The sequence below is a fragment of the Chelon labrosus genome (genome assembly GCF_963514085.1).
Source record: "Chelon labrosus genome assembly, chromosome: 21".
Classification (NCBI taxonomy): Eukaryota; Metazoa; Chordata; class Actinopteri; order Mugiliformes; family Mugilidae; genus Chelon; species Chelon labrosus.
This window is the reverse complement of record NC_140354.1, coordinates 11976595-11991689: the sequence shown is the minus strand read 5'-3', so window position 1 is coordinate 11991689 and position 15095 is coordinate 11976595. Positions and strand designations below refer to the sequence as shown.

The 15095-nt window shown below is 43.0% G+C and overlaps 2 protein-coding genes across 3 annotated transcripts; both read right to left on the bottom strand.

Moving 5' to 3' along the window:
• Positions 1–2513: 2513 nt before the first annotated feature.
• spns1 (SPNS lysolipid transporter 1, lysophospholipid) lies at positions 2514–10079 on the bottom strand. 2 transcript variants are annotated; one of them, XM_084569925.1, is made up of 12 exons: positions 9455–10079; positions 6974–7195; positions 6351–6416; positions 6128–6264; positions 5818–6036; positions 5582–5724; positions 5336–5488; positions 5038–5227; positions 3881–3946; positions 3661–3759; positions 3406–3574; positions 2514–3269 (listed from the first exon to the last, which is right to left on the bottom strand). In XM_084569925.1, the coding sequence occupies exons 2-12, from the start codon at positions 7185–7187 to the stop codon at positions 3199–3201; spliced, it is 1527 nt and encodes a 508-aa protein (XP_084426051.1). In that variant the 5' UTR covers positions 7188–7195; positions 9455–10079; the 3' UTR covers positions 2514–3198. The 2 variants fall into 2 exon arrangements, with proteins under 2 accessions (XP_084426051.1, XP_084426052.1); XM_084569926.1 differs by having other exon boundaries at positions 6974–7192.
• A 386-nt stretch (positions 10080–10465) lies between these two features.
• Positions 10466–14753, bottom strand: nfatc2ip (nuclear factor of activated T cells 2 interacting protein; the record flags this gene model as incomplete). The annotated part of the gene is made up of 9 exons (XM_084570040.1): positions 10466–10694; positions 10778–10905; positions 11802–11946; positions 12693–12978; positions 13228–13311; positions 13404–13536; positions 13623–13683; positions 13775–13873; positions 14742–14753. The coding sequence occupies 9 exons, from the start codon at positions 14751–14753 to the stop codon at positions 10533–10535; spliced, it is 1110 nt and encodes a 369-aa protein (XP_084426166.1). The 3' UTR covers positions 10466–10532.
• Between the last annotated feature and the right edge of the window lie 342 nt (positions 14754–15095).

Here is a 15095-nt window from a genome sequence, read left to right as displayed (position 1 = left end):
CGAGGGAGGACACCTGCTGAGGAAAAGCTGGAGGAAGAAAAAGCTGAGATCATCTGAACCTAGATGATTGATAACTGATTAACAGCATCCACAGGAAAACTATGTGCAATGTTTAAATGATTACCGGCTCATAAATAACAACTGTAAGACATAAATAATTACATTACATTATTTAAGGAGGCTGAATGTTAGGAGTTAATCAGGCTGAAGACTCTCAGAAACTTCCTGGAGTTTATGCTGACGACGAAAAGAAAAACTGCCTCCGTTTGCAGTCTTTATGCAAAGCTAAACTAATCAGCTGTTTGTGACGCTCACACTAATGAAGAGAATAACAAAGGAATAAAGGAAGCTACTGTGTTAGTTAAATTTAAAATTAAACGAATAAAAAAAAAAAAAAAAAGCACCATGTAGTGACTGTGACACAAACAACAACGGTTCAGATTCATAAAAAGGGAACGTGGACTGATTGACTGTCACATCTGTTCATCTGAGACCTTTTAAAATAAATTGTTACGATGTTATAATGATCTCGAGTTGGGCCACGTAAAAAATGAAAAGTCCTGAAAAGTCCTGAAAAGTCCGGAATGCATTAAAGCGAATAAAAGTCTGGATTAGACGGCTTGACCCCAGGATTATCAATACTACTGATACGCAGTCACAATTAAAACACCAATAGTGCAGAAAAGAAGTGACAACATAAAAATAAATCGGTCACTTGTTGATCACATCCTGGACTCATTTACCACCGAAACCTCTGAGATCATCGTTTAACTGGCCGTGTGTAACATCATTGCTAGTTCAGACAAATGTCGGCAGCTGCAGTTGTTTGACTTTATTCACAGCAGATATTCTATTCTGACTTGTCTCTGTAGAGAAAGCACAGGTGTTATAGCAATCATTTCCTTCACACGCTCCACTTAAGACATGATGGTAAACCTGCGCTTTCCCTTTTGAAAGGGAAAGCATTTTAAAGTGAAATACATAGCCAACGTGCGATTATTCACAACTACAGTTTTTTTTTTTTTTTAATCCTCTATCAACATAGGAGTGAACAAATATCCTTGTTTTATGCAAATGTGTATTATTATTATGATCCAACACAATGACAAATCCTGTCAATAATAATTCTACAGAATAACCTCAAAAGGTTTTGTGGGCTCAAAAAATGTTCTAGATCTATGTTCTGTCTTTGCAGAGGGGGAGGAGGAGGTGTGAGCTTAAATGGCGAGCGGTATTTGAGGCTTGACATACTCTGGTGGTAACTCAACTCAGTGACAGTAAATGCAAGCAACTTTCATTCATCGTCGTGTCAAGATAAAACCATCTGGAAGGACTATTAAAAAGTTTTTTTTTTTTTTTTTTTTTAAATCCGTTTCTACTCGAGGAAGTTTGTTTTTTGGTTGTCATCCACATTTGTTCAAACTAAGCGGAGCCTTTCAGGTCTAGCAACATTATGTGCCCAAAGAATGAGGTCAGCTGACTTCCTGAATATACTGAATGACCAGGTTATTCTATCAATGGAGTTTTTCTTCCCTGATGGCACGGACATATTCCAAGATGACAACGCCAGGATTCATGGGGCTCAAACTGTGAAAGAGTGGTTCAGGGAGCATGAGACATCATTTTCACACATGGATTGGCCACCACAGAGTCCAGACCTTAAAGGGGAACTACTGTTTTTTTTTTACAACCTGGACCTTATTTCTGGCATAAAACACAATCGTTTCCTCACCCGTATAACTTTGGTGTCATTTGGAGTCGTTTGGACAATATTTAGATCAGCGTACATCCATATAATGGGAGTGACTGGGGCACCGAAACGCATCGTTTACCTGTAATTTGCTACTGCTAGTTTTTTGCAACATGGCTGAATATTTTTCCGATTCTGAGGTTGTGGGCGACGACTTTGTTTATGATGGACGTTCTTACCGTTTTGAGCCAGAGTATACGGGTGAGGAGCTCGTTGAAAGGAGGATGCGGAGGCAGAGAGAAGAACAGCTGGCCAAAGAACAACAAACCGCTGCACGTCTGTGAATAGATAACAGGTAACTCCGGACCCAACGGGGAATAGCACTAGCATATCATAACAAAATATTGGTGAAATAGACGAGTTTCGTGGCAGACAATGCGTTATTTAGAGGCTGCGTTTCGGTGCCCCACTCACTCCCACTATATGAATATATGCTAATGTGAATATCTGACGATCGAGTTATATGGGTGAGTAAATGATCGTATTTTATGCCAGAAATAAGGTCCAGGTTGTGAAAAACAGTAGTTCCCCTTTAACCCCACTGAGAATCTTTTGGGACACTGTAGAAGATAATCGAAACAATGCCACAGTGAACACAAATTATTATTTAGGGCAGCACGGTGGCACAGTGGTTAGCGTTTGCATGCTCTCCCCGTGTTTGTGTGGGTTTCCTCCCACCATCATCACCATGGTAATACAGATAATGTACATACCCGATGTTACCAACACGTTTCGATTCATCCAAACACACACAAACATCACAACAAGTTAATTCTCATTTAATGTTCAACAAAAAAGCTTAGCTAAAATAATCTGAGGTTAACATTCATTTAAAAGCGTTTTTTCTTTTTTTTTCCTTTTTAAAAATAACCTTCGTTAACATGACATCTGAACGGACCTGCAGGAAATAAAAGCTCTGATCTTAAAAAAAATAAAGAGTTTCGCTTCAAACGTTTCAAACTGCGGGAAAACGAGGATTCGACCATGAATGTTCAGCCTTAAATACAAACGGTAAGAGGTCTGAAGAGTTTCCTGCGGTTAGTGTCATTATTAAAACATACAGTATATACAAACATGTTCTGAAAAGGGATTAATAAAGCTTTTCCTGTTTATAAAAGGATGCAGAGTGTTTTTGGTCGCGGCCGTTCGGAAGGCTTTTCGTCATTTCGTCACGATCTTCAAAATTAAGAGCAGGTTCTGTCCGCTCTGCTCAGACAGTCTTTAGTGCTATTAGTCCGAAATCCTCGTGTTGAGCTCGCGGCGAAAACAACATCTGAAGTCCCAACGCAAAGAAATTCCTCCAAACTGTTCCTTTTAAAGTTATAAAAAGATGCTGAGGGAAAAACCGTAAAAATGAAAGTCGTCTTAAAGCGTTTCTGTGCGAGTTCAAAAGTCTTCAGTCATAAAAGATTCAGTGACTCAACCACAGCTGCTGAGAAGGACCTCCATCAGATCAGGACGCTGGACACGGGGACCCGGGTGGACCGGCCACTTTTCGGCACGACGATCGGCTCGTCGTCTGTTGACAGAGACACATGATGATGAGTTGAGCAAAAATCGCTTTTAAAAGAAAGTAAAACAAACAGAGAAGCAGCGACTTATCAAATACTATCTCCAGCTACTGTGATCTGCGGCGGCGGAGAGCTGCATCTCACCTGTGTGGGAAAAGTTCTCGGCCCGGTTGCGGTCCTTCTCGATGAAGAGCGCCGTGGCGAGGAAGAAGCCTCCGCCCACCACGGCCGCGAAGGAGCAGAGCAGCAGAGATAGCTGCAGAGAGCGGAACTCCCAGAGGTACGAGTCGGTCTTCCTCAAAGCGTCGGAGACCTGAGAAACACAGATACACCGTCACATCGACTCCAGGAACTTTTAATTGCTGATATTTCATATAAGGTGCCAGAGTGTGGACGTACCACCCCTATCAGGTACGGACTCCCTGCGTCTCCCAGAAGATGAGAGATGACGATCTGCAGGGCCTCCGCTGTGGATCGACGAGTGGGAACCACCACGTACTGAGAGACAAAGAACCACAGCTGCTTTTGAATTCATCCATAAACTCTCTCATGTTTGTTTTGCCGCCAACAGGTTAAAGTTACTGTAAGAAAAATAAAGCGATGAAAGCTGGTCTCTCACCAGGAGAATATCGGCGACAATTGCCCAGTTCATGGAGAGGAACGTCTCCCCGAGGAAAATGAAGACCTGAAGAGACGAACAGAGAACACGTTAAAGGACATCCAGCAGCCTAATGGGCGGTGTAGGCTTCTGGGTCAATTTGACGCCGTAGCTACGGCGCGGCGACGCAGACCACAAGAGCTGCGACTGGTCCGCTCGGTAGTAGTTTCCCCTTTAGTATTTCCAGTTAATTCTCTACCGCCGCAATTTCTGAATTGACTGTTTTGCATCAGTAACAGTGGAACACGTCACGGAGTGGTTAACTGAGGAGGAATCGGAGACACATTTGTATGACTCGGCGAAAGTTTCAGTCGCCAATCGTTGAAAGTGAAACAGGAAGTGGAAACAAAAATGAACCCGACCGGCAAAAAAAAAAAAAAACAGACTGACGAGCGCACAAGTATAAATGGCTTGCACCGGGAGAAGGCAACGTACGTAGACTACGCCGTCTGGGTCCGTAAAAGAGCCTTACCACTCTACTCTTGGATAAGTAAATAAAAAAAAGTCATTTTAAATCTGAAATATGAACTCCAACTGTGACATCTTATCTGAGACTGAGAAGAGGCTCATGATCTGTGGTTTGCTGGTAATGCTGTGAAGAAATGAGAAGGAGTTTAACGAACCTAGCAACATGTTGAAAACCAACCGTTTTATTATTTTCAGTCACATTTTTGCTGACTTTTGTTTCACTCTTCAAGTTATCTGCAGGAGTGAAGGCAGAGGAGGGGCTTTGATTGTTCGGTCAGCTGTGTTTTCAGCGTGAAAAAAGTCAGTAGATTTCACTTTAAAATCTAAGCTTGCTGTCAGTTCTGCCTCTATGATTTATTAGACACGTGCAACGTTGTGTTTGTGTGTCTTCTGGGCGTATAAATAAATGGAGAGACTAGCTTCAGGTGTTACCGTCTTGTTTACATTTATGGCATGGTAACTTGTATATACTTTGTATTTTGTATCTTGTTCTGTTTCTGTTTTTTTGCACCTTAAAATGTCTGTACTTGCACGTGAAGCTGCTCACCTGTGCCTTAAATCGCCCCCCGGGGACAAATAAAGTTTTCTGAATCTGAATCTGAAGTTAAACATCACCAGGCTGAAACGGCGACGACGAGAGCCGAACTCACGTATGTGGCGGCGGTGCTGAGCTCAGCGAAGACGATGGCCAGGTACAGGAAAGGAGCCGACAGCAGCAGGCCGGCGGCGCAGACCAGCGGGTCGGCCCGGGGGGTCTTCGTCCTCAGCGCGCGACTCACCTGCACGCCGCTGGCCACGCCCAGAATACCTGTGACGACGGTGATGACCCCGAAAATCAAACTGTCAAGAAGAAGAAGAAGCAGAAAGAAAAAAGTCAAGATAACCACGATGTGGAGGAGGAGAAGAAGACTTCTTGACACCGCCGAGTTCATTCTCGATGGGCGTTACCTGTCGGAGGAGGCGCAGTTTCCCTCCACACAGGGAGCCTTCTCTCCGCTGAACACAGCTGCTCTGAAGAGGAACGTTGGAGCCCAGAGAGCCAGAGAGCCCGTCACGAACGCCACGGCCGTGAAGCCGAAGGTGGACAAGATGAAGCTGGGGCTGCAGAGGAGAACGAGCAGGAAACTTTTACAGTATTCTGTACGTGTGTGCCTAAATTTTATTAACCGACTCCCCAGTTCAGCGGTGACCTACTTCCTGCTCAGAGCGTGCAGGTCTTTCAGCCAGCTGGTCCGGTGCATCTGATGCTCGGGCCGCTCCTCGATGGCTCCTCTTTTAGGCTCCTTGACGACAAACAGCAGCAGCAGCACGGCCACCAGCCCCAACGCAGGAGTCACCTGAAGGAGGAGGAGGAGCAACAGCGAACTCTAATCAAACGGGCCGCTGCAGACGTTTCTGACCAGCTCAAACCAGGACAAACGAGGACTGACCCGCAGAGCGTAGTGCCAGTCCTTCGTCAGGGTGCTGACTTGAGAGCCCACGATGTATCCGAGGCCGCTGCCCACGGGAATGGCGAAATAAAAGACGGACAGCATGTTGGTCCTCTTCCCTCCGACGTAGAGGTCTGCGATGATGGTGGGGGCGATGGTGGAGTAACTGGCCTCCCCGACTCCGACCAGGCCTCGCGTCAACAGCAGAGCCCAGAAATGCTGCAGCAAGAAAACGCCGAACAATTACTTCAAGCTTTTCAAGAGCTGTAGTCATTCTGGAGGGGGGGGGGAGCAACAAACCACCACTCGCCTTTTTGGGGGTGAAGGAGCTGGCGAGCGTCACCAGGGACCAGAACAAAATGCCGACGCTCATGATGTACTTCCTGTTGTAGCGGTCGCCCAAGTACCCAAAGACAGGAGCCAGGAACATGTAGCTGCAGATAAAAACTGAGAGCAGGCAAACACTGTGACGGTCAGGAGGGAGCAGAAATAAACATGAACACACCAGAGGTAGAGCCGATCGGTCGACTTACCCGTTTGGAGTAAGCCGGACTTGCTGTCGTCAATCCCAAAATAGTGCTCGATGTCCGGGAGAACACCTGGAGGAGCCGACAAGAAAGAGCGGGGTTAATTTATTCCACCGTTTGAGCAAAACAGACACTTTTATAAGAAACGGGTTGGAAACAAATTCCTCCTCCTTGGTGCCTACGCTACCCACAATGCACTTCATCGTGTATTATGCTAGCAGAGGATAACTCAGCTTTAAAATGTCACAAAACGTCTTCGAATGAAGGTTTTCCATTTATTTTGATTGTGATATTAATACTGAACACTATTTTTAATCGTGATAACCAGTTCAGACATTTTTCTTTTTAATTTAATACCCCAATAATAAAAGAAAAGATAGTTTTCAGCCAGAAATAAAATAACAACCAGCTAAAAAGCCAGATACATAGCATATAAATATAAAAAGATAACATGTTGTTGTTTTCTGTTGGTAGCTGATCCGTCAGAGTGATCTAAACTGTCTCTGCAACAAAAGGACCCACAAACAGTGATGATTCATTTCCTTTCTTACAGGAAGTTTCTCTTTTATCGTCTCTTCGTCTGCTTCCGTCAAAGAATGATAAAAAAACCAAAAAAAAACAAGGCGTACCTGCTACGGTGAACCTGTCCATGTAGTTGAGCAGGTTGATGTAGCAGAGGACGAAGACGGTCAGCAGCGCCCGGACTCTGGACACCCCGCTGGCCGACTCCTCCCCCTCCTGCGGCCGCTGAGCCCCCGGCCCGCCCTGATCCTCCGGACCCTCCGCCTCGCTGTCGGAGGAGAAGAACGGAGCGGAGTCCGACGTCGGCTCAGCCAGGGACATGGCTGCTGCTGAGGAGAGGGGACGAGGGAGCAGCTCATTTAAGCACCGACGGTGTAATTTAAAGCAGCAGAGGACGGAGACGGAGCTGAAGCAGCGGGTTCTGATTATCCTTCAGATATTTGGGTAATTCAAGGGTTTGCTGCTTTTCTCTTTCACATATCAAACCAGGGGTGTCAAATATATGGTCCGAGGGGCAGATCAGAGTCTAATATGGCCAAGGGAGTAGATTTGCAAAGTGTGCACGGAAGATATTAACTGCAGTTTTTTAATAAAAGTAACTGCTATTCCTAATTTGTCTGCTAGAGGTTAAACAGTGGGTGGCAGCAATGCACCAAAACTACACTTATGTTTCTTCAGAAATTTCAGGTGGTCCATAAAACGTCATGTAAAAGGATAGTTCATTAAATGTGAACTTTTTCAAAATGTACTTGTTTGGATATAAATCAAAGTGAATAATCTGGAGCTGGCGTTATTTATGTTGTTACTGGTCCGACCTGCTTCGGGGTCAAATTGGGCTGCACGTTATTTGACACCTCTGTGTCAGACCATATGTTTAGGTGCTGCCACAGACACGGAAGTTGAATACGAATACTGGAAAATCCTGTATACCTTCTTTCCCTCAAATGTCACATGAAAAAAAACTGAAAAGAAAATCATATCGAAAGTGTTCACATTCTTCCCCCTGCACATTTTGTGCAGCATAAACGTATCTAATGTGCTGCATTAGAACATTAGAGAACAGACAAAGGAGAAGCAGTGAAACTACAAACATGTGACGTCCGACACGTGGAGGAGGAGGAGGAAGAGGAGCTCATGACACAGACAGATGAGCTGATGCGGTCGGTTTTTGCTTTATTGGGTGAAACTGCAGGACTGGCTCCGGGTTTACTGAGAAGCGGCCTCGCTCAGCAGCACACGTTCATGTGTTCACACGGTCCCCGCTGACGTGTTCGTGGTTAGACGTGCAGCAACATGAACATGAATTCACCGGCCTATCGTCACGCTGCATTAACAAGCCCTTCCTGTCCCAGCTTTTTAAAAGTTAAGACTGGCTGGTTTTCTCTGTTTTACGTGAAACTGAACGACTATGAAAGTTTCTGATAATGATGATGAATATTGTTTAGTATTAAAAAAAAAATAAAAAATTGCAATCACAAATCATTATATTATTGTTAAATTTTCCTGTCAATGACGACTGACACGGACAGCCGCGTACTGTATGTACAGAGCCACCACTAGGTCCTGTCCTGACCTTCGCTCCGTTAATAAACACAGCTCATTGATCATTAGACAGTGGATGATCTCACCCTGTGCAGGACCGCCGTCCTAAACTTACATCTGAACTCGGCCTCACGAGTAAATAATAAGCTGCTGCTGTTAAAAATACCAGCAGCATGCACAGGTTAACCCGCTGCAGTCTTCCAGTTTGACGTGCTTTGTTTTAAAAACAAATGCACTGTTGCCTTTTTTGCTGCTTAGTTTTTTTTTTGTTTTTTTTTGGTTTACCTTTGGTCATTTCGGCACTTTATATAATTTAAAAACGTGCACATACAGAAACCAACCTTTATTTATAGTTCTGGTGGTTTTTGTGCATCTTTACAACTTGAGGTCAATGCTTAAAAAAAAAATGCATGACACACTAGTTGAAGTGTGTAGTTCACTAGTAGTTCAAATTCACAAAATAGGCTCCTCCAGCCTCCATTCAGAATTTTGCAAATTCTATATTTTTGCTTTGTAACAAACATTAATGTAGGTTTAAATCCCCCGAGTTTTGGCAAAAGGTATTTTAAAAGACCTTCAAAAAAATCGGCACATAAATAAATACATGTTTTTTTTCTTTTCCGAGGCGTTTTGATTGATTTTAACATTTAAATCTCTACCGGGTATGGAGAGTAGCTCCAGACTCCATTGTGGATTTTGTTAATTTTATGTACACTGGATTAAAAACAAATCAAAATAAATTGCTTTGAAGTGCTTAAACTTTGAAATGACCTTTTGATTAATTCGGCAAATGAACAACATGGTTTAGACAAGAAAAAAAAAAAAAACATAGCTTTAGATTCAAATGATAACTTTAGCACTTCTTTCAGGCGTTCAGTTTTATCAGATCGACACTAAATTCGCAGCATTTTCAATGGAATTAGGTGTGAAAGGACATTCAATCTGTTATGCACTTTGAATGGGTTCAATGAGCGTGTCTTTATTTGGTCCCCGGCCAACAGGCGTCAAGCTAGCCTCCGCCGTTAGCCTGCTGTCTTGTTGTTTACCTGTGAGGATGAGTCAGGCTGAAGCTTCTTTCTTCTCTCTGCCGCCGCTCCAACGCTTCTCGTCGTCGCACACGCTTAGAGACTCTATTCTGAACCCATGCTGAAGGTTTACGGACTAAAAGATCCCCCCCCCCGAGGACACAGTCTGCCGGGGCAACGGTTAAAAACTGAATGTTTACAGCGGAACTATTAAAATTGACACTTATATGTCGCCGCCATGACAGCTCTGACCACACTTCCGCTCCGACGCTCACATGACTTTATTATCAACGGGTCACGTGACAAAAAATAATTGTTAAAAGGGGAAGTATTTTCTGTCGTACTGTCATAAAGAGACTGTGAAGTCGGTACAGTTAACAACTATTTAAGTTTTGTATCATATATTCGATAATTTAGAACATATTTTTATCTTTTTAATGCTTTTTTAGTTCTTTTATTGTTTTTATTCTAATTATTATGTAACACGTGGTCTTGTTTATTGTCATGTTTTTTTTTCTAATCGTAAATAATACATTTCTTGAAGTATTTTTACTTTTTCTACTCAAGTACATCCATTTGATACGATGTAGTTCCCGCTCTGCCTGTAGGGGGCACATTTCTATTTCTTTTCAGTATTATATTAACTGGCATCTTTAACTTTACTGTACATCTTTCTCTAGTAGTAGTAGTTTCAGTAACCATATGTTATTTTATCTACAATCATAATTTGTTTATTATTATTATTATTATTATTTTGTATTTTCATTTATTTATCTTTTATTTATTTTATTTTTTTTGTCATTTACATTTTTGTTTTTATTACTGTATATATTTAATTTCTGTGAGCACCTTGGGTCAATTACATTGCATTTAAGTGTGCTATATAAATAAACGTGACTTGACTTGACTTGACAACAAACACCTCTACTTATATTTATAGTTAGTAGGCAGGTTTAGGTTTAAAACACATCTGGGAGTATTTTTTAACTAATGTTATTATCTTTTTTCAATAAAAAGCACATTTAATGAAGTAATAAGTGAATCTTTATTACAGTAACAAAAACTGAACTGTGCTATTTACATATGACAGAGGTAACGCTCAGACCCAGACTTCTATGATGTCCCCGTCCTCCATGTTGAGCTGAGCCGGCGTCTGGCTGGCTGCCACTTTGGAGCCGTCGAAGTGGAATCGGACCTTCCTCTGCGCGCCGGCAGACATCTTGCACAGATACTGGGAGAAGATAGAGCCCAGCGGAGCCTCCTGCAACAGACACACACGGCGTCGTTAGTTTGTTCTAGAGCAAACACCGCAGGCCGACGAGGAGAAGGGACGAGGCTACGGACTCTGTTTAGAGAGAACTCCTGAGACGAGTCCTTGTCTCTGCCTTGCAGCCTCACGGTGATGAGGCTGCTGTCGTCGTGGTCATCGTCGCCGCATGCTTCGATGTTTTCCTCCGCCATGACGACACACTCTGCACGGAAGAAGGAAAAAGTTGGGGAAGTTTCAGATCTGTGCTTAATCAGACACTAGAACTGACTTTGACACACGTGGTTCTGACATTAATTTTACTCTTAAGGATGAAATGTGAACACTTTGGAGCAGGGTTAGGTTGATGGTGTGTGTAAAATTATCTTTCATCAAGCCATTCATTGTTTTATTAGCAGACGCAGACGTCAGCGAAGGGGATCTGTCAGCTGAAGCGAATTAACGTTAACTGATCTCTGCCAAAGATGTTCTTTTGGTGAAGACGCATCACTCTGTAACATCACATCTCATAGATTTCCTTTTTCCTATGTTCCTAACAGTCGACAACATGACGGCTCCACAAAAGTCAAATAAAATCAACTTGGTTCGCCCCCTGATTGCGGGTTGAAGTATAGGACACAGGTCTAATAGAACAAGTTAAGCTCCGAGTGGTTGAAAATGCCGCCTGCTGGTTGTGTAATGAAATTATTTGATTTGATTATATGATTTTATCAGTTCAAAAATTAACATAAACTAACAAGCTGAAGATATCTGAATTCTTTTAGACTTATACAGACTTTAATCATCCGCAAGGGAAACTGCTTGGTTAGCATAGTTGCACATAAAAAAAATTCATCCCCAGCTGTTTGTCTATTCTCGGATCTCTAAAAAGAAAAGACTTTCTGCATCACATCAACGACTAATAAAAAAATGAGTAGAACAGATTTTTCTGGTCAGGAATCAGTAAGTGGAAGTCAAAAAGTTTCCTGCAGACAGTTTGTAGTGAGTTCAGGAACAGACTCATCCATCCTGTGTTCTCATTTCATAGTTTCAATCCTCTGGTTCTGAAAACCGTCCGTTTAAAGTAAAGAAACAAAACTACTTGCACGTCCTGTGGCTCACCTATGATGTCGGCGATGCCGAGGCCGAGCTCGCTGACGGTCGCGTCCGTCGGCAGCTCGACTTCCCCCCTCATCAGCAGGAGGCGAGGAGGAGGGACGTTCAGGATGGAGGACAGCTGAGTAACCACGTCCCTGAGAAGCGTTGACTAAAAACAAACAAACAAACAAACAAACAAACAAACAGGAAGTGAATTTAGTTCATGTAGGACAGCACTAGGTGTTAAAAAAGTATGTTGGAAACTTTCTCAGTTTCAGAGTCAATGCTTCTTGATATTAAATAATGTTCTGTGAGTGAGCACAGAAATGTTAGTTGCATGTCCGCCCAAATTGTAGCTGAACTCTGAGAAAATCAGCAAAAGATAATGTGATTTTCTGCCGTTTCCATGCATCACTGTCACGACTGTATTAGGAGGTTGTCGGATAAACTGCAGGTAGAGCTAATTCTCCTGTTGGGGCCAATATACTACAGCAGCAGAAGAGGACGCAGCCGATTAAAATAGCTCTGCTTCAACAGTTTTCTGAACGTTTACGTTAAAAAGAGGCTGAAGACTAAAAGCCAACATCTACTTCATCTGTTGCATGTTGGCTGGAAAGCGAGTCATGTCATTAAACACCCCGTTTAATGTGAAGAAATGAATTCTACAGAGGAAAAACGTCTCTTTTAGTTTCTCTCACGGGATCATCCTGCAGTACACAGAATGATTTGCGAACTGTTTCTATTCCTCCGGTCGCCACCTCTTGATAAATTTAATCTGCAAGGTTTGGTCTGAGAAAGGAACATTCAGTCTGTAGTTTGAAGTAAAACCCGGACGGAGTCTCAGTACAGAAACAAAGATGGCTGCCTCTACAGGTGTGTACAGGTGTTTTCAGAGTGATGACTCTCAGTACGTACACACAGCACGGGGATCTTGTGCACGTCTGTTCGGCAGCGGATCTTGAGAGGAATCTCTCGGACAGATGAGCTGTACCCTGAAGGGCTCATAATGATGACATCGTCGTCGTCATCATCGTCGTCGTCGTCGTCATTGTCATCATCGTCGTCGTCATCGACGTCGATACAGTCAGGTTCCACCTCGATCGGCGGAGCAGACCGGGCTCCTCTGCGTCGCCTGGACCTCCCAACCTGAAGTTCGGGAGACAGGAGGGAGTTCACCGCCTGAAGCCTCTTGTCGATCTCACTGAGGGAGGAAAGGCAGACACATTATTGTTGTTTTTGTATTGCTAGCTTCTTGGCTGAATTTCCCAGTAAAATATTCTAATGTCTGTTAGTTCACTCAGTTAAGTCAATCGCTGAGCTTACAGTTGAAGTTTTAAAACTTCTTATTTCAATAAATCTCTTATTTTGAATTCCAATTCCTGAAAGATCAGCATTTGAAACAACATGATTAAGACAAATATACAAAAAAATCACTTGACTTGAGACTCACTTGATCTTCTGTGTGACCTTTTTGGACTGTTTGTGGACTGGACTCTCTATTGGTGGAGGAGGAGAAGGGCAGTGGATGGTTTCTCTAAAAAATGCAAAGTACAAATAGATCCATGTCAAAAAGTGTTGCTCAGTCTGAGTTGAGCTGTTGAGACCTGAGCCCGTCTCCTGACTTACTGCCGTCTCTCTGTGCGGTCTGGTTGGTTCTGTACGAGTTCTACTTCGTCCTCGGAGTCGCTGAGGCTGACGCCCGACGCCACCCTTCCTCCTGATGAAAACGCCGACCACAGAGAGTCGTCCGCATCGTCGTCTGGGAAGTCGGAGGAGGAAACAATTACAGACAGAAAAATCATCCCCCCCCCCCCCTCTCAGCTTCCACGAAACCTCCGTCTTTACCTGTGTTGTCCCTTTTGGTGAAGAGAGCTGCTGACGGTTTTAGCTGCAGGCTGCTGTTAACCTGACAACAGAAACGTGACAAGTAAGACATCGCCGCAAGCAAGACAACACTAAACAACAAGCTAAAGTCAGAGACGTTTGCTTTTAATCACCTTGTTGGAGTAGACGGGGACAGGGACGATGGACGACTGGTCAAGGATGCGTCTTCGTTTAGGTGGAGGCTTCACAGCCCGGACCGGACTGTCGGACACCTGGAAACAGACACAGAGGATGCTACGGTACAGAGGTAGACACCTTAGAGCCGTCATCTTCTTCTTTTTTGGTCTCCCTCAATAGAGGTCTCTTTGATTCACCTGGACTAATATTAACTCGGTTAATCGAATGAAATCAACATTTTTGATTCCAATCATAATTTTTTGTTGTTGTTGTTTTTAGGTCATATGTGTGAATCGATGTGTTTGAAGTCTTTACAAAGTAGAGAGCACAAATCATAAACACCCACAAACGTTAACACGTCTGTACAGAGGTTGAAATGAAATGAATAAAAATGGACTGTTCAAAAAAATTTCAAGAAATCAAAAATATTACACATGGCACAAAAGCAGGATGTCTTGTTATTGAACAGCTCTCAAGCCAATACACCAGATTAAACTGAAGTTAAGATGTATATTACTGATATTCATCTGATAGATTATTAAATGTGACATTATTACACTGTTAAAATGGGTTGAGGCGTAATTCACGTAAATGCAGCACGTACAATTTCACGTAAATGCAACTCCGGCTCTGACTGAGAACCGGTATCAATATGAGATGATACTTTCACGTAACTAACGGCTAACGGTCCAACACGGGACTCCTGCTTCATAAAAATTTAGATAAACTAACTCTGTTTCAAATGTTAAATCTGATATTTTAACTATCAGCGTCGTCCCAGCAGAAACTAAAACTCAAGCTAATGTATTTTTTTGGCTGTAATTTCTGAGGCTTCGCGTCTAAACCTTTCACTTTAAGCAGGAAGCAATTTAAACAGAAAATCACTTCTTATCAATCGAAATTATCCACTGACTGTGTGTGTGTTAATCGATAAAAGCAGCAGCGGATCTGTCACACACTCACCTCTTCGGCCATGATTGTTTTTTTGTGTTTTTTTTTTTCACCCGCGCGCCCTGATACGTTCTGGAACGATTCGAATCTTTTTAACGGCTCTTTGGGGCTGGGAAGGGGAGCTGAATCATGCTTGGCGAGAACCGTTCTTTTCAGCGCTGTGCCCAAGTTCGTCAGAAATTAACTTGTATTGGAGATTCATAAAGTTTCGAGGGGGTAAAAACCCAGGTCAGTTTCTGTTTTAGGTAATTTCCAAAGTTCCCTAAACACATTGAGTGCAGGCTAAAGTTAGAAAGCTACAGAAAGTTCTTCATTGATAAAAGTAGTATCAATAATTCAGACTTCGATATTTGCAAATTAAACATA

Excerpts from the sequence above, each read along its gene's own strand:
- spns1 (XM_084569925.1), bottom strand. The coding sequence starts at position 7,187 with ATGTCCCTGGCTGAGCCGACGTCGGACTCCGCTCCGTTCTTCTCCTCC. Across the intron at positions 6,265-6,350 it reads GTCCGGCTTACTCCAAACGG|TTTTTATCTGCAGCTACATG; the intron begins GTAAGTCGACCG and ends GCCTGCTCTCAG. Across the intron at positions 5,228-5,335 it reads AACTGCGCCTCCTCCGACAG|TTTGATTTTCGGGGTCATCA; the intron begins GTAACGCCCATC and ends TCTTCTTGACAG.